The 26,525-nt window shown below is 39.1% G+C and overlaps 5 protein-coding genes across 12 annotated transcripts in view; 3 read left to right on the top strand and 2 right to left on the bottom strand.

The window, feature by feature from the left end:
• The first annotated feature begins 102 nt into the window (after positions 1-102).
• LOC117790117 (NADH dehydrogenase [ubiquinone] 1 alpha subcomplex subunit 10, mitochondrial) lies at positions 103-1,830 on the top strand. The gene is made up of 3 exons (XM_034629403.1): positions 103-197; positions 440-1,577; positions 1,645-1,830. Exons 2-3 carry the CDS (start codon positions 441-443, stop codon positions 1,738-1,740), a joined length of 1,233 nt encoding a protein of 410 aa, XP_034485294.1. The 5' UTR covers positions 103-197; position 440; the 3' UTR covers positions 1,741-1,830.
• Positions 1,831-2,026: 196 nt separating this feature from the next.
• On the bottom strand, positions 2,027-4,990 carry LOC117790116 (transmembrane protein 181). Its single transcript, XM_034629402.1, has 7 exons — positions 4,353-4,990; positions 3,931-4,187; positions 3,793-3,873; positions 3,516-3,615; positions 3,180-3,457; positions 3,010-3,112; positions 2,027-2,576 (listed from the first exon to the last, which is right to left on the bottom strand). The coding sequence occupies exons 1-7, from the start codon at positions 4,795-4,797 to the stop codon at positions 2,206-2,208; spliced, it is 1,635 nt and encodes a 544-aa protein (XP_034485293.1). The 5' UTR covers positions 4,798-4,990; the 3' UTR covers positions 2,027-2,205.
• Positions 4,991-5,324: 334 nt separating this feature from the next.
• On the bottom strand, positions 5,325-7,399 carry LOC117791835 (pre-mRNA-processing factor 17). The gene is made up of 3 exons (XM_034631735.1): positions 6,546-7,399; positions 6,005-6,483; positions 5,325-5,945 (listed from the first exon to the last, which is right to left on the bottom strand). The coding sequence occupies exons 1-3, from the start codon at positions 7,255-7,257 to the stop codon at positions 5,412-5,414; spliced, it is 1,725 nt and encodes a 574-aa protein (XP_034487626.1). The 5' UTR covers positions 7,258-7,399; the 3' UTR covers positions 5,325-5,411.
• A 401-nt stretch (positions 7,400-7,800) lies between these two features.
• On the top strand, positions 7,801-10,410 carry LOC117791095 (probable ATP-dependent RNA helicase pitchoune). Its single transcript, XM_034630750.1, has 5 exons — positions 7,801-8,098; positions 8,162-8,353; positions 8,552-9,268; positions 9,327-9,952; positions 10,011-10,410. Exons 1-5 carry the CDS (start codon positions 7,915-7,917, stop codon positions 10,332-10,334), a joined length of 2,043 nt encoding a protein of 680 aa, XP_034486641.1. The 5' UTR covers positions 7,801-7,914; the 3' UTR covers positions 10,335-10,410.
• Positions 10,411-15,419: 5,009 nt separating this feature from the next.
• LOC117792962 (protein held out wings) overlaps positions 15,420-26,525 on the top strand; it is a 37,686-nt gene continuing 26,580 nt past the window's right edge. For 7 of the 8 annotated variants that reach the window (XM_034633311.1, XM_034633310.1, XM_034633309.1 and 4 more), the window contains exons 1-2: positions 15,420-15,576; positions 16,301-16,862. In XM_034633311.1, the coding sequence (XP_034489202.1) occupies positions 16,586-16,862 (277 nt within the window). In that variant the 5' untranslated portion in view covers positions 15,420-15,576; positions 16,301-16,585. The remainder of the gene's footprint in view (positions 15,577-16,300; positions 16,863-26,525) is intronic. The other variant, XM_034633308.1, reaches the window with a different exon arrangement.

The following is a 26,525-nucleotide window of genomic DNA, read 5'->3' as shown; positions in this document are numbered from 1 at the left end:
GACAACAAATACAAGGTAACTTTAATTAAGCACTCAATAAATATTATTTAAATAATAAATAAACAAACAAACAGAAACCAGCAAGGCTGTAAACTCTGTTCCCAGTGTTGATTGGCGCTAAAAAGTTTGTCGTTTATCAACACCAAACACCTGGGCCGAAATTGTTTTTGGATAGATTTTCGATTTTCGCTTTAAAAGTGAGTAAATACTATGGATATTGGCAAAAGTAAAAACATTCTGGACATTTGATTTTGGAGCGTGGCTTTTGTGTAACAGCTGCAACATAAAGAATATAAATAACGCCAACTTCAACTGCAATTCGCAGCAACAGAATATTTAGATGCTCGTGTGATGTAACAGCAGACACCACAAAATGCCAACAAAAATGTTATAAATATTGTTGTGATTATATTTAATTGTTGATATTTGTGTATTGCAGCATGACTGCCGTGTTTCGTGTTGGCCTGACGCGGCTTGTATGCCGCAGTGCCACTGCACCTGCCACTGCCACACTGTTGCAGGCACAGACAAATGCGCTGTCCGCCGCCTTCATGCAGAAGTGCAACATTTCCGGCAAAACGATGCGAGGTGGACCCCGTGTGCCCAAGGTGGCGCCCTATCCATACAAGACGAAGAAGTACAGCGTGGTCAATTCATTCTTCGACAAGACCTCCAAGCGCTTCGATGAGAACTCCAAAGTCATCTGCGTTGAGGGTCCAATTGCTGCGGGCAAGACGAAATTCGCCCAGGAGCTGGCTGCGGAGCTGGACATGCTTTACTATCCGGCCGTCGATCTAGATATGATCTATATCAATCCATATGGCTATGATATGCGTAAATTGGATCCCGAATTGCCGCCCAGCTGTCGCAGCTACGATATTAAAGATTTCTGCAAGAATCCCAAGCATGATCAGGCTGCATTGTTCCAGATTCGCATGTATATGCTGCGCTACTCGCAGTATATTGATGCACTGCAGCACATCCTGTCCACGGGCCAGGGCGTCGTCCTGGAGCGTAGTCCCTACTCCGATTTTGTCTTCATGGAGGCCATGTACCGTCAGGGCTACGTGTCACGCGGTGCACGTTCCGTTTATAATGAAATTCGCCAGAATACCATCGGAGAGCTGCTAAAGCCGCATTTGGTCATCTATCTGGATCTGCCCGTGAATGCAGTGCAGCAGCAAATCAAGGCACGCAACTTGGAGCATGAGGTGAAATCGAAAGCTTTCACTGAGGAGTATTTGCGCGATGTGGACACTCTGTACAAGCAGCAGTATCTCAAGGATATCTCTGGCCATGCCGAGCTCCTCATCTACGACTGGTCGTCCGGTGGCGAGGCTGAGGTTGTTGTCGAAGATATCGAACGCCTGGACTTCGCTCAGCATGAAGAGGATCACCATAACAAGAAAATGCTCGACTGGCGTTTCCATCTCGAGAACGACTGGTGCGAGGCACGCATCAAATTCTGCCACGACAAGCCCGATCTGATGAGCTACTTCAATGTGCCCCGTTTCGACGTGCCCGAGCTGCTGCGCAGTGCCGACGACAGCAAGGTCTGGCGCGATGTCTGGTTCAATGTAAGTCAATTTCTGATCATTTTCATTTCAATCCCACTGTCACTTTATTTTTTGGATTTATTAATAGGCGCCCGGCATGAAATATCGCCCTGGTTACAATTCGGATGTTGGTGACAGCGGTCTCTTGACCAAAAACAAGATTGGCATTAACGAAGCTGCCTAGTCAGCTATTTGTTTGCCTGTAATTCATCTGGCGAAATGTGTTAATTATGTAATAAACAATCTAGTAAAATAATGGTAATCTTTTCGCTTATAATAACTGTTTCAATTCGTTGCATAAAAAGGGGATCATTACGAGGATAAATCAGTAAATTAAACAATTTAACTGTGATTTATTATACAGGACTGTTCCAGTATTCACTTCCACTTTTATAGGAGAAATCGGACATTGAATAACTATGTCATTAATCAGGAAAAGTACAAGGAAAAGTCTTAAAGAAAACAACTGATTTACAACAAATAATTAATTTTACTTAAATTTTTGGTTAGTTAACGAAGTCGAAAACTCTTGGCTGAATGTTTATAATTGTAGAATACATAATTTGTACAAATAATGAGACACGATTTAATTCGTGCTCAATGGAACATTAATGATTTAAATATGATAGGCTCCTCCCTCGACTCGATGTTAATCGCTGTCGTAATCATTTTTGCCAGCGCCACCAACGGAGGTGAGGGGACGGCGTGACTCCTCATCGGAGCCGTAGACAACATCCTCATCGGAATCGTCGATCATCGAAATGGCCGGATTATCTTTGGTAACGGCCAATTCGGCCTGGGCGAAGCGACCATCAGGTGAATACACATACGCCATGGTGTACAGATAGAAATTTAACAGCCCATAAAAGCACATAAATTGTGCCGAACTGCGGTAGGTGGTATTCAAAGTGGCCACAAAGTTATCCTCCAAGATGCCGAAGCCAAAACGACAAGTGGTCACCGTTATGGATATGGACAGCACGAAGAGCATCAGCAGAGTGAGAAACTTTAACCTGATGTCTGCAAAGAAAATGTGGTAGAGAATAAGCATTTAAAGTACAGTAGAGGCACCCTAAATGTCAGTTTTATGATTATTGAATCTACAATTTGATTCTGAATCGAAATTCAAAAACTAAATTTTTTTCCCATACTTTACCTTTGGCACTTTTTGAAAAACTATAAACTGACATGACTTTGCCAAATTTTAACCGATTTACTTGCGGAACATCAATTTTATGAAAATTTGGCCTCTATTTCAATTTTGCATCAAAAGTGGAAAATCCATTTTTTTTTTTGTATCAATCAATTTTTTCAATACTTTTTTGAAAACTACAAACTTTGTCAAATCTTAACCGATTTCCTTACGAAATATCAATTTTTATCATAATTTGGAAAACCCAAGTGATTTTAAGTAGTAAGAATCCATTTATACTCTTTTTTAAAGCAAGCTTACCAAAGTAAGGCATGGAGCGTAGTTCCGTGTAAGCCCTTAAGAGTAGCAGACCCAGATAGAGCACATACATGCAGCAGGCAATGTAGAAAAACATCTTGAGGCCCTAGAGAGAGAGAAAGGAAGAGTTTTAAATACGATTGAGTTATAAATGAACACTCAACTGTACTCACATTATAGTTCTTGGTATCTACAAAATGACTATAAGTAGGATCCCGTAGCTCGTTGCATTTCTCCCAAGTGGCCAAGACGATGGCACACAGCCAAATAGGCAGTACGACGATAATTTTGACCAGATAGAAGCTAACGAAGCGTCGTTCATTCTGCCTTAATCCATGATAGATGCACAGCCAGAACATGAGCAGGGCGCAGAGGAAAGTCGCTTGGAGAACGGCATCCAACATACCCGGCAGCCATGAATTCATCAGAAAAATCAAGGGAAAGAAGGGATCTATGCAAAAATAAGTTATATAAGTACCCTGTTCAGCTGGAATCCATGTGATACTTACTATCGTAGAGGAGCAACAGAGGCAGGAGCACAGAGATCCATTTTTGCTCAATTGACCAATCGTAAACGGGATACTTTCGCAGCGTGTGAGCATACCAGCACTATTAACAGAGAAAGAAATGTTAATGATCGCTTCACACTCTTTACAGCCCTATTAACAGGCAAGAAATTTTAATGTGAGAATGCCGCTGTTACTAATACTTTTACAGAGTAACAAAAGATTCCACGAAAAATATTTTATAGCGTGAATAACATTACATTAGATTTGACAAACTTACGATGACTATAAAGGTGAAGAGCAAAAAGATGAATCTAAACCAGATCTCAATCTGTGTAAACTCTGGACTGTACGTCTTGAACTGAAAGAATATAATTTTAGTTTCCACTTTTAATGAAGGCGACTTCAAGGTACTCACATAGAAAGTAATTGCTCTGATGTTGTATTTTTGATGAAACGACTCTAGTCCCAAAAAACGCACTGTAATAATATAATGGGCATAATCCAGGAAACCCAAATGCATCACCGTAAATTCCTCACAATCGTTACGAACACAAATCAAATGCCTTGTGCGATTGTGAGCCATACTTGCTCCAAGGACACTCAGTGGTTTATGCTGATCGCTAATGCCATCGATGGAGACGCTGATCTGAAAACTCTTGTCATAGCGTTCATCTGGAGATGAGGAAAGAATTTAATAGAAAAAAGGAGGAAATCGAATAACAATTATTAAGATTCTTATTTTGAACTTTTTATATAATATAAATATGATATAATACTATAACATGAATCAAAATTTTACTAAAAAATCAGATTAAAGAAAATTTATAAATCTCTCACCATCATTGTTATCCGTGACCAGCTTGGCAATGAGCCAAAGCTGCTGAGAATATGTCGTCATCAGAGGAGATTTCATGGCAAATGGTCCGGTGGCCAGCACCGTTTTACTCTGAGCCAACGTTGTGTTGGCCAGAATCTGTTGTGCCGTCAAAGCGTCTGTCGTTGTGATGGGCGGACCCGTCAGTCCAATGATGATGCCGAGTCCGAAGCAGGTGAAGAATCCAAGAAATACCATAACAAACTCACGTTTGTGCATCGAATACATGCGCATGTGAACGGATCTCTCACACCGATCATGAAAGAAGGCAGGTGAAATATATTTGTTGAACTCGCTGAATAAATCACTAAACTGGGATAGAGAATTCTTCAATCTCAACAAAATACCGCCAGAGGGCAGATGATAGGCATAGCCTAATCCCGAGGTGTCTGTCGGCGGTTTAGCCATGTCTGCTTCAAAGTGGAAGTGTTTTATTTGCTGGTTACAATATTTATATCTCTGTAATTTCACAATTTTCACATTATTTCAAGCTGTAAGGACTTTACAGTTAAGTTACAGCGCTGTTAACGCGTCTTTTAACATCGAATTGCACTAATTATATGCAATTCTTGCGTTTTTAAACAATTTCTGTTGATTTGCTTTTGTGAAAAGTATTGATTTTGGCTGACAATCGCATATGTTTTGTGCCCTCGGGGTGGACTCGCAGTTTGAGCGCCATATTGCACAGTTTGGCAAGCACTGCGCATGCGCTCTGTTATCAGCTGCCCACAAAATGTAAACAAAGACTTTTAATGTTGTTTACTTCTTTAGTTTGCTTACACGAGCTCTTTTATAAATTTGTGTGTTAAATATGAATTGTTTATTATTCGTATTTAATCCCAAATTTAAATCTAAACAACTCTCGTAATATAAAGATTTACAAGCATTGCGCTGTTATCAGTTAAAATGTAAAATTTAAAAAAAGGTAAGCAAAATTTCCATGAGGTTAACATTGTTGTTTTCTCATTTAGTCAGTTTACAGAGTTCGTTTATACATTTGTGCTTAGAATATTAATGATCAATTAATCCCAATATTTAATCTGACCATCCCAGCCGGCAGTAACCAATTTACTCGCCTCATGTGGATGCCACAATGCGCTGATGCAGACGCCCTCGTGCGCCTGCCACTTCTTGTACATTTTCGTTGTTTTCCAATCCCAGATGTAGCATTTGCCATCGCCATCGCCCGACACCAGGTAGCTCATATCGGGGGAGAAGTCCAGTTGGCAGGCATAGCCGGAGACCATGTGTCCGGTGAAGGTCTTCTTGCGATTCATTTTGAAACGATTCAGGGCGGAGAATATCACGATTTTGTTGTCCAGCGATTGGCAGGCCATCCACTTGCCATTGGGCGCCAATGTGACTGCAGGCATGGAGTGCATTGTTGGATCTGCAATGTATTTCATGTCCACTGGAATGTCCCACTCCCAAATGCGCATGGATTTGTCATCCGATGTGGTCACGAATCTGCGATTATCATCCACAAAGGTAATGGTACTAACTGAACCCAAATGTCGATCGTATTCCTGCACAATATCGCCACTGCGCGTGTCCCACTGTTAAAGAGAAGAGCAATTAGTAAAGTTTCCTTCTTGTATCTATCGGATTAGCTTACGCAAATGATCTTCTTGTCGGAGGTGCCGGCCACAAATAAATGCTGCTTGCTGTTATCCGGATGAAACTTGACGCAGAAGGGCATCTTGCGGGTTGTGAAGCGCGAGACGACATCGCCGGTCTCTGCATCCCAGAGTTTTATGTAGCGATCATACGAGGCAGACAGAAAGTGGGTTCCTTTGTTGTTCCACGCAATATCCTTGATGGCCTGTCGATGACCCGAGAAGGTGCGTACGCAACGCCGATCGCCATAGACCTCCCACAGCTTGACACGGCAATCCATGGAGCCGGAGAGCAGAAGATGTGCCGTCTTGGGGAACCAGCGTATGGATGAGATGCCCTTGTTGTGACCCGTCCAGGTGTGTATGTGCGCCTTGGGAAGAAAACATTTTGGAGGTGGTGCATTCGAACGCAAATTCACGCCGAGATCGTGTGGTGCATGCAGATAAGAGCGTCCCTGGTAATCGTAGGCATCCTTGACTGCAACAGAAATGAGGTAAATATATTTATCATCCAGTTAATGCAGTATCGGGAATACTTACTGTGCAGCGTGGACTTCTCCTCGAGCGGCTTGTCCTCGGGAATGCGTCCTCGTTTGTGTCGCTTTGAGAGCAGCTCATCCAACTCGGCGCGTTCCTGTTCATTGGGCTTAGCTACAGTTACCTCGTTCTCAAACCTGCCCCATGGCCCTAGAAAGCCCTCAACATCCTCTGGATTATCATTTTTCTCCTGCTTGCGCATCTTTTTCGACTTGGGCGCCTCAAAAACTGTTTTGCCATTGTCATCGTAGGCGGATTGCAAGTCTCCCACAAATGACTTGCCATCGGCGTCCTCGTCCACAGTGGGATCCAAGGCATAACCGTAGGTGTGGAACGTGCGTCGTTGATTCTCGAACTCAAAGGCATTTATGTGCGCCTTCTCCACGTAACCAGCTAGCGTATTCCGCGGCGCCCTCTGCTGCATGGTCAGATTTGGATGCTCTGGTCCCTTGACCGGTGCATACATTTCATCGTAGCGTGGATTATATGCGACTTCCTTGAGCGTTGGATCCAGCGTCCGCGAAACAGCCACCGCACCCATTGGCACCACCTCGGGTGCTGCACAAACAGCCAGAGCTGTGGATAGCGAATGTGTTTTGTCCACGGGCTGTAAATGCGCGGGCAATGCCTGCTCCGACTCCTGCTTCTGGCCTTGCTCGCTGTCCGACTCGCCCTCGGAGGAGCTCCCGTAGGATTGCAGTCCCAACATACTCATCTAAAGACTGCGCACGAATTCCGTGTATTTGTTGACAAAATGTTGCAAATACAAAACCACCAAAGTATACAATATGAAAACAAAAACGTTTATAGAAATTTCCATCAAGTTGGCTTTTTTAGGCCAATCTATACAATCGTTGTGAATGACAAAAAAATATGAGAATGGCAACAGATTGGTATTATCACAAAATAACGAAATATTTGTTTATAGCAGAGAAGACAGTTAATTTGTACGAATACTTCTATTGGTATATACATTTTTTATATATATTATTCTATTTATATATTTTCATTTTGAATTCCTACAACTTGATTGAATTAAAAATTGTTTATAATTAAATTTTACTATAAACTAATTTGGAACTTTGAATTTAAATATTAATATTAAATCTTAAGATTGTTAATAATTCGGCTTAGAACTAAAAAAAATAATAAATTATTAAAATTATTTGAAATGCAAGTTTTCCCCTACTCAACTATCGATATAAAAAGGTATCGAGTATTTCCGCGATGTCGATATAAGCGTGCAGCGCGAACAGCTGTCGTCTATCGTTTGTTATGTGTGAATGGCAAAATCGTGTTCTCTAACACGTGCGCGCTTGTTTTATTATAAATTGTTTTTCATATAGTTGCATTAACCCCGCTATTACTTAAAATGTCGATCAGAGAAAAGCTGCTAATGAAAAAAATCGTTAAGCGCGAGAAAATGAAGAAGGAGCTCTCGCTAAAAAAGGGTAAAGGAAAACAGGCAGCACCGGAGCCACCCGCCATAAAACAGGGCAAAGGCAAACCGAACAAGCAAAAGCCTCAAAAGAAACGACCTGTAGAGGATGATGAAGGTATGTAAATAAAGTAGCAATAGCTTAAATCATTAATTAAACTATACGTCATACCATCAACAGATGACTTGGAAGACGATTTCCAGGAGCAGCCACAATCCAAAAAGAAACAGCAGCAAAAGAAGAATAAGCCACAAATTGAGGTTGCAAACTCGGACTCCGATTCCGAGTCAGAATCCGATGAGCAAGAAGAAGTGGAGAGTGCAAGTGAGGCGGAAGATGATGATGAGGACGATGAGGAAATTGATAGTGAAGGTTTGTATGGAATCAACTGTATGGCAACTGTTTGTTTTGATGATGATTCAAAGGCGAATTTGAGCTGCACTGGAGCAACGAGTTAATGTTGCCATGTGCAGAAATGAGAACAATTTCAAATACAAACTGAAAATGCTTCGGACTTGCACTTTGCTCTTTGATAAGAGATGCTTGCTAATCAGGTTCTTTGATTTCCAGCTGCTGACTTGCCCGACTCTGAGGAGGAGGAACCTGCGCCTGCCAAGAAACCCAAGCTGAAGGCAAAGGCTGCAACAAAAGCGGCCACAACAAATGGCAAAGCTGCGGACGACGACAACGACACGCCCTTCTCGGTAGAGTCTTCGTTGGCTGCATTGGACTATCGTGATTCCGATGATCGCAGCTTCGCTTCCCTTAAAGGAGCCGTGTCCGAGGCAACATTACGTGCGATAAACGAAATGGGATTCAGCGAAATGACCGAAATCCAAGCCAAGTCATTGACGCCGCTGCTCAAGGGGCGGGATTTGGTGGGCGCTGCCCAAACGGGATCGGGAAAAACACTTGCCTTCCTCATTCCCGCCGTGGAGTTGATCAACAAGTTGCGTTTTATGCCACGCAATGGCACGGGCGTGATTATCATCTCTCCCACTCGGGAATTGTCCATGCAAACATTTGGTGTGCTCAAAGAGTTGATGGCGCATCATCATCATACTTATGGCTTGGTCATGGGTGGTTCCAATCGCCAGGTGGAGAGCGAGAAACTTGGCAAGGGCATCAACATTCTGGTGGCCACACCTGGTCGTCTTTTGGATCATTTGCAAAACTCACCGGATTTCCTATACAAGAACTTGCAGTGCCTGATTATTGATGAGGTGGATCGGATTCTGGAGATTGGTTTCGAGGAGGAGCTCAAGCAGATCATCAATCTGTTGCCCAGTAAGAGATGGAATTATCCATTAATATATACATATTTTAATTCATTTTCCCACTTTAGAACGTCGTCAGACCATGTTATTCTCGGCCACGCAGACGGAACGCATCGATGCGCTGTCCAAGCTGGCGCTGAAGAAGGAGCCCATCTATGTGGGTGTGCATGATGACCAGGCGACGGCTACGGTCGAGGGCCTGGAGCAGGGCTACATTGTCTGTCCATCGGAGAAGCGTTTGTTGGTGCTCTTCACGTTCCTCAAGAAGAATCGCAAGAAGAAGGTCATGGTCTTCTTCTCATCCTGCATGTCGGTCAAGTATCATCACGAGCTCTTCAACTACATCGATCTACCAGTGACTTCCATACATGGCAAACAAAAGCAGACGAAACGCACGACGACATTCTTCCAGTTCTGTAATGCCGAGTCGGGAATCCTGCTCTGCACGGATGTGGCAGCTCGTGGTCTCGACATCCCGCAGGTCGACTGGATTGTGCAATATGATCCACCAGATGATCCCAAGGAGTACATCCATCGTGTGGGTCGAACGGCACGTGGTTCAGGCACATCTGGACATGCTCTATTAATGTTAAGACCCGAGGAATTGGGTTTCTTGCGTTATCTTAAGGCAGCCAAGGTGCCGCTGAATGAGTTTGAGTTCTCTTGGCAAAAGATTGCCGACATACAGCAGCAGGTGAGTGTAAACTATGACTCTGGAAACATTTCTCTTCATCTTTCTCGTTCTCTTGCAGTTGGAAAAACTCATATCGAAGAACTATTTCCTGAATCAGTCGGCCAAGGAGGCGTTCAAGTCATATGTGCGCGCTTATGACTCGCATCAGCTGAAACAGATATTCAATGTGAACACCCTCGACTTGCAGGCGGTGTCCAAGAGCTTTGGCTTCCTTGTGCCGCCCGTGGTTGACCTCAAGGTGGGCGCGGCCAAGCGAGAGCGCCCCGAGAAGCGTGTGGGCGGCGGCGGTTTCGGTTATTACAAGCAAATGAATGATGGCAACTCCAAGCAACGTGTCTTTAAGCAGGTCCATCGGGATCAGGCCAAGAAGTTTATGCGTTAAGTTTATTTAGCATTAAATTTGTAAACCATATACTTTTATATAATAACAACTACATGTTTGAATGTAGCCGAATGTACATAAGTGTGTCTTCATTTCACCAAAAATAACAAAATTTCGAATCATCATCTTATGATTGCGGCATAAGGCGTTGCAACGCCCACACGGATGTGGCATTGCCTTATTTGTGGCTTGTTTGTTGATTGCTGAGCATTTAGCGAGTTGTGCCAAATACGGCAAACGTCTTGTGCTTTTTATTTTGGCAACTTTTCATTAAACTGTTCCAGTTCCAGTTTATTGACGGTCATTTATAATTTATACCCTTGCAGGGGGTATTTTAATTTAGTCACGAAATGTGTTGTGTTTTAAAGGAGGCGTGACAGACCCCATAGAGTATATGTATTCTTAATCGGGAAACATTTCAAAACGTTTTAAAATGTTGATTTTGCTTAAACATTTTTTTTATATTCTTCAGATATTTCAATAAAACTGCTTTATAATATAGTTGTCGTAAGAAAATTATTTAAGAGTTATTTATTTATTATATCGCAATAATTAATTAAAAATAATATCTTATATATTTTAAAAAGATGCAGTTAATATTTGAATTTTATATAATAAAGTTCTCACTGAAAAAAAATTGCAAAATAAAGACTTAGTACGTAAAACTTGCTTTTTTTTTAAAATCATTTTTAGTATCTGAACAAAACTCACGAATTGCTAATTTAATAATATTTTATAAATCCTTGTGAATTGACTTATAATCGGACTACTATACCTTATATATTATTTATAATATAAATTAAAAATTTAAGTCTTGTTTACCCAATCTTTTTTTTGTTTACAAGATTACAAACTTTTTTAATATGTTCAGCGATCTGAATAGTTATCAAAGTTCTGGCTAGCCATAGATAAAGTTTTTTTTGTTGCTTTTTTAATTTAGCAATGCCAACTAAATTGTTACAGTTTTGCAAGCACTCGGCGCAACTCGCAATTGAGCAATGTTCAATGGGATTTATTGGGCGCCCACTGGCGCTGCTGTCTGTCAATTGAAATAGCATTGAAGCTGTAAACAATTTTCTAATAAAACTCGTTTAACAACAACCCACGACACCCACTCCACAGCCACAACCGCAACAACAACCACATCCACATCCCGCTGCTTGGAGCTGTCCAAAAAGCAGCATCAAGAAACTAATGCGCTGCCTAATGAAACCAGCCAGAAAGTCAACTGGGCTTGGATACTAACAAATTAATAGATTTTAGTTTTTGTTGTGGGCGTTTAAAATACCGAAAACTACTATGCACACGTCTCACCCTTTAGCCCTTCACCGTTCGGAGGTTGGTAATACATGCAACTAACACAAAGCCGCACTTGCCGCAGCCACGATTTAATAATCAAGTCAACAAATGCTTGTGCTTGTGAATGGGATTCAAATTAATGCTGCTGCTCAACTTTATATTCATTCATGCGACTAAATAGTATATTCATGAGTGATTCGCCACGCGTGTGCGAGTGTGTAATAAGGTCGTGCATTTCAGAGTCGAGATTTTATGAATGAATTTTTTATGAATGAGTGGGATAACCACAAAAACTTGAACCTATAAATGCAGGAAAAGTTCCCCAAAGCTCTTTAAGCTTTTCTTTAAAATAGATGAATGACATAGAAAACAGGGAAACACTTTCAACTTCAAGAAACTTAAACTTAAGCTATGATAAAACATGTGTGTGTGTGATAAGTAAAGTTGTTTACTTAAGAAAGGTATAGTCTAAAAACCCAAGCTTAAAAAAGTTTACTTTTTTAAAGAAAACTAATTAAGACAAGAAGAATATTTATACTTTTAAAATTTAACACTAGTTTCTATTAATTATTTAGGCATAAGATATGAAACACATAATATACTTTAAATTAATTGAAAGTAGAAATTAAATTGTACAAATTATATTGCTCTAGAAACTTACTCAAAAACTTTCTACTAACTTTGCCAGTTGCAAATTTTATTGAATGACCTAAAACTTTGATTTGAATGAATACTCTTAGAATCGAATATGAGTCACAGATCATAAACAAGAAATTATTGTTATTAGTTAATACTGGAAAAGTTCACAAACTTTCCCATCGTTTTATAACGTCATAAATTGTCATCATAAAATATTTTGATATCAACTAAGCTCTACTTGGAATGGCCGACACTGTTTCAGCTATTGTTAAGATCGACCGAAGAAAAACGAGCATGTGCAACTGCGACACGTTGACTACCTGTAGCAACCATTGGCCAGGTAAGTGTGGGTGTTGGAGCTGGTTTTATTTGGCTCAGAGAGACACACACACACATGAGTTGAGGGGGCGCCTACGCAACGAAGTGTTGCATGCGTAATGGCAACAACTGTCAGGCTGTTTAAAGCCAACAGAGTTGGCTTTTAACCAATATGCCGCTACTAATTATACAAAGGTGGCTAAAACACACGCTGCCAGCTTTCTGTGTCAATTGCAAATTGGCCCAAACGCAATGCATAATTTGTCGGCTAACGTCAAAGCAATTGCCAAAATGGCCAACAAATTTGCATTCGCCTGAAAGCGGACTGGCCAAAATTGAGTGTGAAATACTGCTGGAAAACTGTCGAGCTACACACATCCGCACAGTGTTGCAAGTGTGGCAAGTATTGTTTTAATTTTGAAAATATGTTGAATTTGAGATTTCACCGAATAAATGAAACAATTAACATTCTGTTCTATATTCCATTTTCAAATTGAATTATTACATATTTAAAAAAAATTTGAACTGTAAAAAATTATAAATTTTAATACATATAATTTTAAATAATTTTCGAATTGATAAATAATTTCTATTTGCATGTTCCTTATAACAATTATGGTAACTGCCTATAAGTTCTTTAAATTATTTCAGGTTTCAATTCATTTTCAGTATATTCAAATAATAACAAGAATTTCATTACAAAAATTTAAAAATAAATTTTAATAAAATATAAAAGCATTTTTGTATAAATTTAGCTACTGTTAGATATTCCGGCTTTAAGTAAATTTTCCATCTATTCAATTTGCCACACTTTTTGTGGCACGGAGTCGAGTGTCGTCTGGCCATGTGGCAGTGCGTCTGGGCTGTTTGTCAATCTGTTGCCCGGGCAACTTCCTAATAAGTCTTTGAGTTCGACTCTGGTTTTGGGCTTCGGTTCGTTGGAACAATTGAAATGCATTTTAGATGCAATTTTGCCAGTAAAGTCATAACTCACGCCCGAATGCTTGAGTGGAAAATGCGAGGGAAAACCGAAAAGGGAGAGGAAGGCTTTTCACAGCGTTGTGTGAAAATCAGTCGCTGGCATTTGGGCCATTTTCATAAAGCCTTAAAGCCATTTCCTTTTGAAAGAAAAATAAAATTGAAAGTGCTACCAACATGTGGCCCACATACAAAAGCCCAACAGCTTAACGGCCCACGGATCAAATTATGTGACTCTTTATCCATTTCTATAAGATTTTATGTTAACGTATCTATGTGTGAATGTGTGTCAGTGTAGGTGTTAAAATCTAAATAGGCTTTTGTGAATCGAAAAACAATAATGATACAATGTCTAAATCTTTACGTGACACATATATGTATTTCAATGGCAATAAAATATCTAGATATACGAAGATAATGCCGGGTCTGGCCCACACACATATAGAGAGACAGAGAGAGAGAGACAGAAAGAGAGAGGTGTTTAGCTGATAAAGTTGTTGGCCAGGTCGGTGGGCGCCTGCTTTCCACTTCCACTGATTGAAAACTTTCACGTCTCTTTTTAAGTGCATGCGGGTGCGAGTCAAGCGGCCTGCTGACTTGTTGTTGACTTTTTGCGGAATACACGGAAGCCCAGGCACAAATTCATACATACCTACACTCAGAAAAAAAGTCAAGATTCTCGTACTTGATCAGGGGATATTCGATTATTAGCGATCTTAATAGCTGACTAAGTTCGAAATTTCGAAAACTGAGTACAAAACAATCTCATATTTAAGTTACTTAAAACTTTGAAAAAAAAATTTTAAGTGCAAAATTTTAAGCTGGTTTATTAAAAAAAAAAACTGTTGTTTCTGAAGGTATTTCAACCAAACTTACAGATTTTATATTTGGCAAGATTTTATATATTCTGTCTTATTTTGGTTAAAATCGGATTATTATATAGCTATCACATAAATAATCAGTTCATTTGATAGTTTTAGTACACAGAAATTTTACAATTCAAAGAACAAAACTGTATCAGTTTAAGCACGGACGGTCCTAATTTAAAATTTTCATATTTTTCTGAGTGTACGTACAAACATAAACATACAACATCTGAAACGCATTTGCAATGGAAAGTAAAAGTTGTAACTCTCCAGGGTCGCTTATATGGTGCGTCGCCATCAACATTGCCATCGCCATCCACATTGCATGCGAATGCCAATTTTCCCACATACATTTCGAGTATTTGAGCATTTTGTTGAGCATTTGGCTCAAAGGCAAGTTTAACACCAACATTTGGCTTTCGGCCCGCCGCACATTTCCATCAAGACAGTACGGGCATAATTTGCATACGATTTTGGCCAAATGCCCACATATCTTAAAAAATATAAACATACTTTGTGTTTGGTTCTAATCGCATTCGTTTGCCTGTTAACAATTTCCGTACGTAATTAATGCCTCCGCGCTCAGTGTTCCATAATTTAAATTGACGCCAACGCGCCAAATATGCTTAGCCAAATGAGTGCAAGCGAGATGGCGGCTGTGAGCGGCGCATGCTTAATAGACTTTAGCGCTGCCACCTGGTACAAAATTTTCATTAAAAGACCTTATAAACTATTATTTTCGTATGGATTAGCTAAAATTTTAATGATTTTTATGTTGTTTCATTAAATACTTTATGTCTAGCTGTTTATAAATAGAAATTTGATCAATTTAACCCATAATTCTGAACTAAGCCAAACATCTGCGCAGTATACAAAGTGTGGCAACGCTTGCAATTGATCTTCAGTGCTGTAAAGCCGCTGTTATACTCAAAATGGCATACTGACTCTCTTCCTTACATCTTTTTTGTCTGTGCGCTTTGCGTTCAGTTTCTTTTTCTCTGTCTTTGCGTGCGGTTCAGTTTTAGAAATAGGAAGAATCGTTCAAGTAGAGGCGAGATCCGTGCGTTTTCCTTTTACCCGACTCGAATAAAATTTTTATAAACAGAAAAGGAATTCTCAAATAGTGTGCAACAAATGCAAATGTATGCTATTTTATACTCTCTATTAATGTGACACAAACTGAATGAAGGCAACAACCCCACGAAAATATCAACAACAACAACAAATATATAATCAGCAGCTACAGCAAATGTGCATATTTTATGCGAATTTTTCAACGTTTACATTGAAATTTCAATGGTTGCTCTTCTGTATGAGATCGTGGAACTTAAATTATAAATTTCTTCAGTTATTCTTGTGAATTTCCCATAATTTGATTGCAAATAAGAAATATTTATTTGCATATAAAAATTAATTTCATTTTTGTTGTACTTCTTTGGGGCTGCAGCAGCCAGAGAGCGAGAGCGAGCAGCTATTTTGACATTCTGCTTTCATTCATCTCCGTTTGCTCACGACTACGCTCACAGTCACATACGCATACGCATACAAATTAACTGTCTCAGTGTGTGTGTCTGTGTGGTGTATGTGATGGCAAAACGTAGACGGCGACTGCGACGTCTGTCTCTGTCTCTTCCTCTTACCGATCAGAGGCAGCCGCCGTTGTTGCGCTGAGGAATTTTTTCTGTCTTCATTTTCAACTTGCTCTCTCGTTGTTGCTGTTGCTCTTGTTGTTGTTGTGTTTTCGTTCGTTTTTTTCTCAAACTTTTTGGGTGGAGTTGTTTTCAATCTGTTTCTGTTATTCGCTCTCGCCTACGATTTATTGAGAATTCAGCTCTCTACAACAACAATTCTGTGTATATTTTACAGTAACTACAAACATACAATAAAAAAAACAAATCGAAGCGTGTTAAAGCTAAGAAAAAAAGAATAGTCTTTTGTTTGGCAATTGTGCAATACATAAAAAAAAGCGAAAAGCAAATATAAAGCAGAACAGAGAAAGAGCCGAAAAGTTAAATACGCATTATAAAAGAATTTCGGCAGGCAAAAAAACAACAACAATAACAAAAACAATATTGTGCAACAAAGTAAACAATTTGTAAAAGCCTTAACAAACACACACACGGCAGAAACAGTAACAGAAACAACAACAAAATGAGTGTATGTGAGAACAAGACCGTTGTGCAACAGCAATTGCAACAACAAGCCGCTGCCGTTGCGGCTGCCGCAGCCGCTGCCGTTGTTCAACAGCAGCAACAACAACAGCAGCCCCCGCAAGTGGTGGTGGCACAGGCACAGCACATGACGCCACAACAACAACAACAGAGCACACAAAGCATTGCCGACTATTTGGCACAATTGCTAAAGGATCGCAAGCAATTGGCCGCATTTCCAAATGTCTTTACGCATGTTGAGCGTCTCCTGGATGAAGGTAAGTCGTACACTCCTATACATATAAATACGTGAGTGTCTTTGTGTGAGCGCCAGTTTCAATTATGCTCAGCATCACTCTCACACTCTCTCTCATTCTATCTTTCTATCTGTTTGTCTGCCTGTCTGCCCCCCAATAAGCGCAACTTTGTTGCTTTCTATATTTAAAGTCGCTTCTCTGCTTGATCTTGAGTTCATTCCACCTTGCAGAGAACCCAAAGTCACTGCTGTCGACGTCGCCGTCGCTGGCGCTGCCGCTGCGATGCTGGCAGTTGTTTGTTATTTTTAGTTACTTCCTTTTTGTGCGCCACTTCGTCGTGGTCTGTCTCGTTCTCTTTCAAGAGAACTCGCTGTGGCCTCTGTTATTGTTCTTCTTCTCTGGTAAATTCTTAATATTCGTCTGTCTCGCTCTGCCAACGGGACCCCCACTTACGATTTGATTGCACTCTACAGTCTACAGAGAGAGAGAGAGAACTCTGTGATGACATCCGAATGGTAATAATTGTTACATTTTGAATAAGGCGTGTCTTGGTTGCACGTCAGCCCACGCATGTGACTTTGCCAATGCAAACACTGAGAAAAATCAACAGTTACCCAAAAACAGCGCCGAATATCAACACAGGGCGTGCGACGAAGTCGAAGGCAGAGGCGGCGGTGAGGGCGTGGCACAGGACCATAAAGACAGACTACCTGGATGTTCACATCTTCACATCTCGCAGCTCGTTTTCGTTAGGCTTGTTATTATTTGCTTAACATCTGTTTGCCATATGCATATGTACATAAATTTCTATATATGTGTGTGTGTGTGATTGTGTGTGCCGCTTGGTAATGACAAAATTATGTTGCACAGAGATACTGATACATAGATACTGAGCAGCTAATGTACGCGGCTGCAAACTAGTTTTGGGTGCCCACAGATTTTATTTGCCAAAAGCAAAGCGTTGACAATTTGTAAATCTCGTTCGACCAGCTACAAGAAAATGTTTTATTTTGTTTTTGTTGTTTTTATTTTTTTATACCTGCTTGCCACCACCCACCCGCTGACTGTGGCTCTTATCAGCAGCTGTGGGAGTCGAATGGCGACGGATGAACTACTTACAAAGCAAATGTGATCCCCATCGAAGTCCGAGTCCGAGAGCCACTTGAAGACCCGGACCAGGCCTCTGGGTCGCTCTGTTAACGGCTTTCGACTTTTCAACTTGCTAGAAGTTATTTTTTTTTACTTTTGTTGCTTTATTTTTTGCCAACTTTCTCTTTTCAATTGCTGCCAGCTATGGTTTGTTTTTTCTGTTTCTGTTTTTGTTGTCACTTTGACATGCGGGTTGGCCAACTTCCCAATTGCAATAAAGTAGAAGAAGAAACCTCCCTCAAAAACTTTTTAATTTCATGACATTTTCTTGCTTTTCTCAAGCAGCTTAAATAATTAATAAACAATTTAGTTTGCTTTTTTATTTATTAGTTATGACTTCCACTTGAATTGCAGTATAGAATTACGATCAGCAGATGCAGTATAGTGAGTTCCTTTAATAGATACTTTTTTTTGTAGGCTTTAAGATACTTTAACTTTCTTCGCATTTATTATATATACGTCGGAAAAATCGTCTGCTTTGTTCATTAAATTTTAACTCTCAGAATAATTTTTCTGTTTATTATTCATTATGACAATTTCTAGTTAGTTAAATATGTACACTAGACTTGAAGAATATATCTTTAAGTGAAATTAAAGTAGCTCTTAAAGTTCCCAAAAATTAGCTGTATTAAGACTAATGTACGTATAATCACAATTGCTCCTTATATCTCTAGAGATTTTGATGGCAAATGTTTTTAAAAACTGAACTTAAATACTTTAAGAGTCGATTTCAATAAATTAATCGATTCGTATATTTAGCTACAAAAATAAATAAATTTAACATGTATATTATGCCTTTTTATTCAGTTTAAAATTAATTTAATACAGATAAATAAAATGTAAATGTTATTAAATGTCCAAACAACCAAAGTTTTTTTCATGAACATCAACATTTTTTTGTGTCGAATTTGTGGAAATTAAAATACTTTTCTTGGCCACAATAACCAAAATAATTGAATGCGAGTTTATATTATTCTGTGTGAGAATTTATTTGTAACTCATCTGTGTTGCAACCTGTTGTGCGTCGCTTTGAATTGCATAAGTACATATGTACATACGTGCCCCCTACATATGCACATTCATATTTTATATGCATAAATGTATGTGGCTTCTGTTATTTTGTGATTTTTTGTTGTTGCCTCTTTCGCATTTAGAATGTCTTATTTATTTGCCGCTTGTTTTTATTGTTTTCGACTCGACTCGACGCTCGTCGTTTCGACGTTTATCGTTCGTCGCATTTGGCACTGCTGACATAAATTTCGCTGTTCGTTTTGTTTGGGGCTAGTGACTCATGTCTAAAATAAAGAAAGAAATAATACACAAAATTTTTAAAGAGAAAAAGCTAAAGAGGAAGATTGTCCGCAGCGTTTATTGTATCTGTTAGATACATATGACACATGCCGCGGTAGCACGTTTCTAGCGTTTTGTATCTTGATGCATGCCGAGCAATTTGCACAGTTGAAGTGTGCCTAGACTGTGGAAAGACGACGTCAAAACCTAAGTGTACTCGGATTACGGCGTCGCAGTCCAAGCATAACTGCACGTACTATCTCTGAGATACATATATGTATTTATAACTCGAGAGTATCTTCCGCATGACGTCGGAGATAACTATACTTGTAGATAAAACACAGATACACTTAAAAGCCTATATCTTTATCTAAAGAGCTATCAGTATTTCTGTGTGTATCTGGAGATGTAGATGTATCTGTATCTATTTGATATCTACATTAAAACAGACATAGCGATCTTTTAATCAAATTATTGTTATGAGGTGCTTTTGTTGTTGTCGTGGTTATTGTAATATTTTGCCCACGCATTGACCGAAATACAACAACGAACGAACTATCAAAAATTCTGTTGTTGCTCTTGCTTTTTCTTTGTATCTCTGGCAGGCAACGCAGCGGCCACGATCTTATAGATACACAGCTCGTGTGTATCTTGCGTTGTGCATTTAAAAAATCAAATTACGTTCGGACTACACCCGCTGCGGACTACTCGCAAATGTTTATGTAGTCACACAACTATATATATACAAAGATTTATATATATAAATGTCTATATACAAGTGTATACATATAGCGTCTTATATATACGTTGGCATTTCTCTCAGATACATACACGCAGAAAATTTTCAGCGCTCGACATTTTTTTCATGAAAAATTTGAAATGTGCTTCATTTCGTCTAAATTTAGATGATTGGAAATGGTTGTTGTTGCTTTATTTTTTTTGAGCGGAATTTCGGCTCTCTATTTGACCGTTTTTGGGGCGTTGTTTGCCCACATTAAAAGATTAAAAGAGCATCGTTATTAACTTGGCTTGCGAGCTAAATGGACTTCAATGCAAACAAAGCAAAATGCTAAAATGCATCAACAAATCCAACGCTCCATCGATCGCTTTGCAAACAAATTAAATTTTAAATTAAAAAAAAAAGAAAAGGAAAGAGAAAAAGATCGAAACCAAATAAATTAAAATAAAACGCGCAATGAGCGCTTTTGAATTTCAATTCGATATTAGTCAGGGTCCGGGCCCAGAGATAATGTTTATAGCGTAGTAGTTGAGTTGAGTTTCGAGTTGACGTCGTGCTCATAAATTTGTTGACAATTGTTATGCGGAACGCGTGGGCACAGCTGGCAATCCCTCTAAGGCCCCCTCCACACCCTATAAGCGATCTACGATCTACGCTCTTCCCTGCAACCCGCAGCACTTGAGAGAGCGTTCATGATGACGGAGAAAGGGAACGGGAACGGGAACGGGGGTAACTCTCTACACGTTCCATTGCGTTTTTCAAATTCAATTAAAATCTTTTGTCATGGCGACCATCGGCTATTTTGATTTGTTGTTGCTGTTATTGTTGTTTATGTTTATGTTGGCTAAATCGTATTATGGGCGCTACCAAAAAAAGAAGCCAACCATGCGTTTGGCCCATTGCAACCCAGCGCGGAAGTTAACCATGGCCAGGAGCATTCAAACCTGCATTATTGACCATTGAATAACTGTGCAGCAAATGAAGCAATTGATCACACAATTGCATTGGCAATGTTTAAATTTATTATACGATGAAAGGGCATTGATCGACGATCGTTTGATCACAGATCAATAGGTGGATGGATCGTTGATCGTTGACAGGCGAAAGTTGTCAGCTAAACTATTATTATTGGTCTGGCTTGGTTGGCCGGAAAGTGGGTGGGAAAATTGCAGACAATTATCTGTCTAATCTATGACTTTCTCAGTTAGTTTGAAAATGCGATAAGGGGCAAGGTAAAAAGTCATAAGCAAGAAATCCAACCGAAACAAATATCGGTTAAACAATTTAAATTTTCAAGTCTTTTCATCAAAATAGAGGGGAATATTTTTCTTAAACAAATTAAATAAATTTGAACGCAGAATGAATTTAGAGGCCGAAACATGATCAAATTTACTTTCCGCTTAATAATCAGATCAGTTTTGACAAAGTTATGACAGTTTGAAGTTAGTCTGTTATTATTCATCAAGACCGTTTTTTTTAGCCTTTAAAATTGAATATATACAAAGAAGCTCGGAAAAAATAGAGAAAATATATTTTATTTAATATAATTATAGATCATACAAATGAAAAAGTGCAACCAAATACATTTTTTAAAGTAATTTAACTATTTCCTAGTCAAATCCACTGTTTTACTAATCATATTGAACTTATGATATTGTCAAGCAGTCGCATTTTCTTAAATTGCGAACCTTTTTTGTCAGCGATTTTTCGACTGCGTTTAGCAATAAGCATCTTATTATTTTCGCTATTTTTGTCTGGTTTTTGCTTTTAACTTACCGACGAGAATTCATAGAAATGCGCTCATCTCTAGGCGGCAAACATGATATCTTCATTCCTAATAGCAACAACAAAAATGACTCAGCACAGTAGAGCACATGGCAATGGCAATCCTAAAGATACAAAATAAGTGTATATTGACAGAGAGTTCATATGTGTATCTATAGCCTTCAATTAGCATTTTCAAGTGCCTGCCAGTGGCTTGGTTTCATCTCTTTCTGACCTGCTCTGCCGCTCCTGCTCCCGCTAAATTCCCGTCTACCGTTGATCGAATTAGATTGCGTCATTTTCTAGCTTGCATGACATTTGATACAGACAGCTTGCAACATTACTTATTTTTTTGACAAAAATAGCTAGCGAAAACAAAAAATGCGCGTAATTAAAATATTTTTCGCATGCTCATATTCCATGTGCCCTCCATAAACACTTCAGTTCCCCCTGCCTGGCGCCCCACCCCCCTTGACAAGCACGCGACTACCAGCAGCAGCTTCGCTTGTGGCAGCAGCAGCACCCATGTGGCATTAGACAATTGCTTTAATATGCCAGCAGACAGCCGCCGCCAAGCCGCACAAATTGAACAATTTGATAACAAAACGCAATACTTGAGAGTGTGCGAGATGCAAAAGGCAATAAATTTACTTTGAAGTTGTGCCATATGGTCGGTGTGCTGGCTACAACTTCAACTTTAACTTCAACTTCAACTCGAACTCGAAGTCGTTGCTTGCATCTCTCTTTCGATCGACGTATATGGGCAGATCGATGGCACTTGAAAATGCGGCTGCGGCAAGTGAATCACTTTTATTGTGCAATGCAACGATATCGATTTATTATGCCAGATCAATTGAATTTTTCAATTGACCAAAAAGTAAACTGCATTAAAGTGATAAATGAAAAGTGAAAAGGCTGCTTTGTTTGGCGTGTGAAATGCGGGTTAAAGATAAAGATACACACCCCTAGATACAAGTTAAGCAATTGCAATTAAATGGCATCAATTGATATATTGTCACTATAACTATAGAAATCTGTTGCAAATACATGATTGAAATTGTATGTTATTATTGTTCCAATAAAAATTGAAATTTTATTAAAATTTTTCGATATTCAATTGTAAATAATAGCTACATTATGGCTTTGAAATAAAAATTAAAGTTTAATGATTGTTTGCAAGTTTTTAATAAAAATTAAAAACAAAACAAGCCAATTTTCTTTACAATGAACTATTTAAAATTTGATACGAATTTTTGTTACTACATAGTCAAAGAAGCGTTGGCGTTGCCAAATAGATACTTTTGAGTAGATCGACGAACAAGATCAGTGCCATTAAGAACAATTAACCGAGCTGTATCTTATAGATTCAAATAAGAGCATCGCAAAAGATACAGTAGACAGCATTAAAATGTAAAAAAAAGTCAAACGAATTAAAACTCAGGAAGGCGCCTCTAGATGTATCTGAAGCTGTAGTTGTAGTTGTGTCTGTATCTTTGTATCTTTTGGCTGTCTGCAATGCAGAAATTCAACAACAACGACGCGTATTTACTTGTGCAGCATGAATGAATGTTGTCGTTGTTGGCACGTTGTGTGTGTACGTGTGTATCTGTGTGTATGTGTGTTTATGTTTTGGCATTTTGGTATTGGTTTTGGGGACGACACCAGCCGTTTTAGTTTTGCGCTATTTTCGCATAACTGCGTCAGCCAATTTCACGCACTTTCGTGTCGTTCAACTGTTTCGATTGAAAGTCTTTGGTATTTATAAAATTGTACAATTGTCACGCCCCCATGACGCCTTAATTGTTGCATTTGCTATCAGCTGTGATGCAGACAGTTGTGCGTGTGTTTAACACTGCCAGTATCTGTATGTGTGTGTGTTTGGTCTTGATGTCGTTGCATGTTTGTTTTGTCTTTGGCTTTACCTTTGTCGCTGTCCGTTGTCGTTGTTTATGTTCATTATGGCACTTTTTTGAAACATGACATAAAAATTGAATGTCGTGCCGCCACGTTTTATTCATCTGCGTATTTGGGTTAAATGCTATTTTATATGGACGCTCCAAAGTTTCTTATGGCGAAATGTTAAGTGCGTGGGTGTCAGCCGGCCATATGTGGCTAAAACTGATTAGTACCAAGCCGAAACACAGAGAAACAGCGAACAGGATTTGGCTGACAGATTTATTTTAACAGTCTTTGCCAACAGACTGCTTATGATAATGGTGCAGAACTTTAGTTAAACTAGCAATAGCTTTAATAGCTGTTAACATCATGTTATGCTAAAGACAGTTACTCCATACTTTGTTACTCGAGATGCATCTACATTTCACGATAAACATCCATTTATCTGCACACATATGAAAGCAATTTTAAGTGGATTACTTGTATCTGTTTTGTGTATTATGTAAAACCAACTACGATTCAATGCAATTTTATATAGAAACATCATCAGCTGCAATGCTGCCTGACAATGCCATTGAATTTCCGCTTCACTTTCAAATATCCAACCAACTGCTGCCCACTCAGACTCAGACTCAAACTCAGCTCAGACTCAGCTAAAGCATCTCTATCTCAAGGACATCTTGTGGTTTATCAGCTGGAGAGTGACAGTTTGCGTGAATGTCATTGGCATATGCGTTGACCGTACAGACGAACGAGTGCACTTGCATTTTCTAAAAAGCAAAGCCAAGTCGGCTTTAGGCCAACTCACGTAGGCTTTTCCGGTTTTCCACGCATATAAAGCCCACACCAAAAATTTCTTGTATTTTGTCATACAAAGCGACAGCAAAAAAACAAAAAAAAAACCCCTTAACAAAAATATAAAGGCAGGGTAAGAGATTGAGGGAAGGGGCATCACATTGACGGAGACATGGTTGCTAGTTGAGGTTGCCGCCGCCTTTTGACTAAAAATAAATAAAATACGTGGGCGCTCAAAGGTGTTAAGAACAAGTTGCACAACAACAAGACAGAGAGAGAGAGAGAAAAAAAAAAACTTGCAATGTAGAAATACCTATAATAAATACTAATAAATAGGTACACGATTGTAAGACAAGTAACAATACAAGAGACAGGTGTTATCGACTATGAGATACCTATTATTAGTTTTATTTGAATATGTTCATGCAAATTTTTAATAATTTTTGATTACATTGAGAAGTTATCTTAGTCGTAATATACTCCACAACCATATAGGTGGCAAGTGTTGTCGACAATGAGATACCTATTAATGTCATAAAATACCCCAGAGTATTAATTGGTATATGGGATATACAATAACTATCAATGTAACAATTGAAAAAGCGGCAAACTCTTTGACTTTTGTTTTGAAAACGAATTGCTGGACACTTGAATTTTTGGTCAAGCACATTACGTTATATGTTTAATTATGCAGATACATAAGTATATAGATACCTGGTGGGTACGTGTGTATCTGCGACTTACGCTCAACTCTCGACAACACAAAAGATAGCAGTGACAGTGGTTAGGTAGGTGGACAAGTGGTAGGCAGTTAGGTCGGCGGCTCAGTAATAATTTATAGCAATAGCGAGAGCTCTTCATGTATTGTCATTGTTTTTTTAGTTTCTACTTGTGGCCTGTTTCTGTAGTTGGCGTTTGGGCTGAGGTTTTGTCTTGTTTCTTGTTGCCACATATATTCGTGTGGGGGCTCAGTGCGAGACGTGTGTGTCACGTTGCGTATGCGCTATAAACAACAATATTAATTATACGCCAAGTAAAAGGCAGCACGATCAAATAACATGTAATGCATGGCCCATTTAAAGCGCTTTAAACGCCCACAGCTCATACTTACCTATTTACAATGAACTCTTATATACTTAAGTGCATATGTTTCAATATATAATTTTAATTAATGTTCATGATGAATAATTTGCTGGCCATCTTTTTTGCTCTGACTGTAATTTGTTCGTTATAAAATTGATTTACATTTTAACTAATTATGGTTAAAGTATTGGCAGAAATATAAAAACGTATTTGTCATAAGCGTCAACAGTTTAACTTGGCTAGTTTTGTTACCAAATGGCAATTTCGACTTTCACCAAATGCTATATACGATCTGTACAAATCTGTTTACATGGCGTACACATGATGACTGTTTGTTTAGGCATCCCGACCCAAAAATCTCACAGTATATATGTATCATTTTATTTTAATTTCCGTGAAAACACGCGCAGCATTCTCTAAACTAATAACAGCTGGGAGTTTTCAGACAAAAAAAGAAAAGCGTAGAAATAATATTTTGCTTAAACGAAAACAATGCAGTTGATGGAACACAGCTTGTTGAACAGAAAATGTTTACAACTGATCCACAAATTTTCGTAACCAATTTGCTTTATTTCAAAAACTTGTGCAATATTCATGTCAAGAGGTAGAACTAGAAGCAGGTAGAATCTGATAAAGTATCGAAGCACTTTACAAAAACAGAAGACGTCAAAAGGTCATGAACCCTTGCGGTTGCTTTGCTCTTTTGGACTGTGTCTGTATTCAATTCAGTTCATGATTTGTTTTCTGTTTTCTCTTTGGTTCTCTTGTTGTTGCCGTTGTTGTTGTAGTTATTGTGGTTGTGGCCAGGCAGCGGCTGTTTATGTTCCACACACGTAGCAGGGGCTCCGGAAAAGTCATTCGGCTACTCCAGAAATAAACAAGCGAGATGGTGGCAACAATACATAGTGCCACTGCCGAGACGCATCACATCCAAAGTGGTGGAGCACGCGGGCATGACAGAAATTGTA

Source organism: Drosophila innubila (assembly GCF_004354385.1).
Source record: "Drosophila innubila isolate TH190305 chromosome 3R unlocalized genomic scaffold, UK_Dinn_1.0 2_E_3R, whole genome shotgun sequence".
NCBI lineage: Eukaryota > Metazoa > Arthropoda > Insecta > Diptera > Drosophilidae > Drosophila > Drosophila innubila.
The sequence above is the reverse complement of the archived record's forward strand: the minus strand, read 5'-3'. Positions and strand labels throughout refer to the sequence as shown.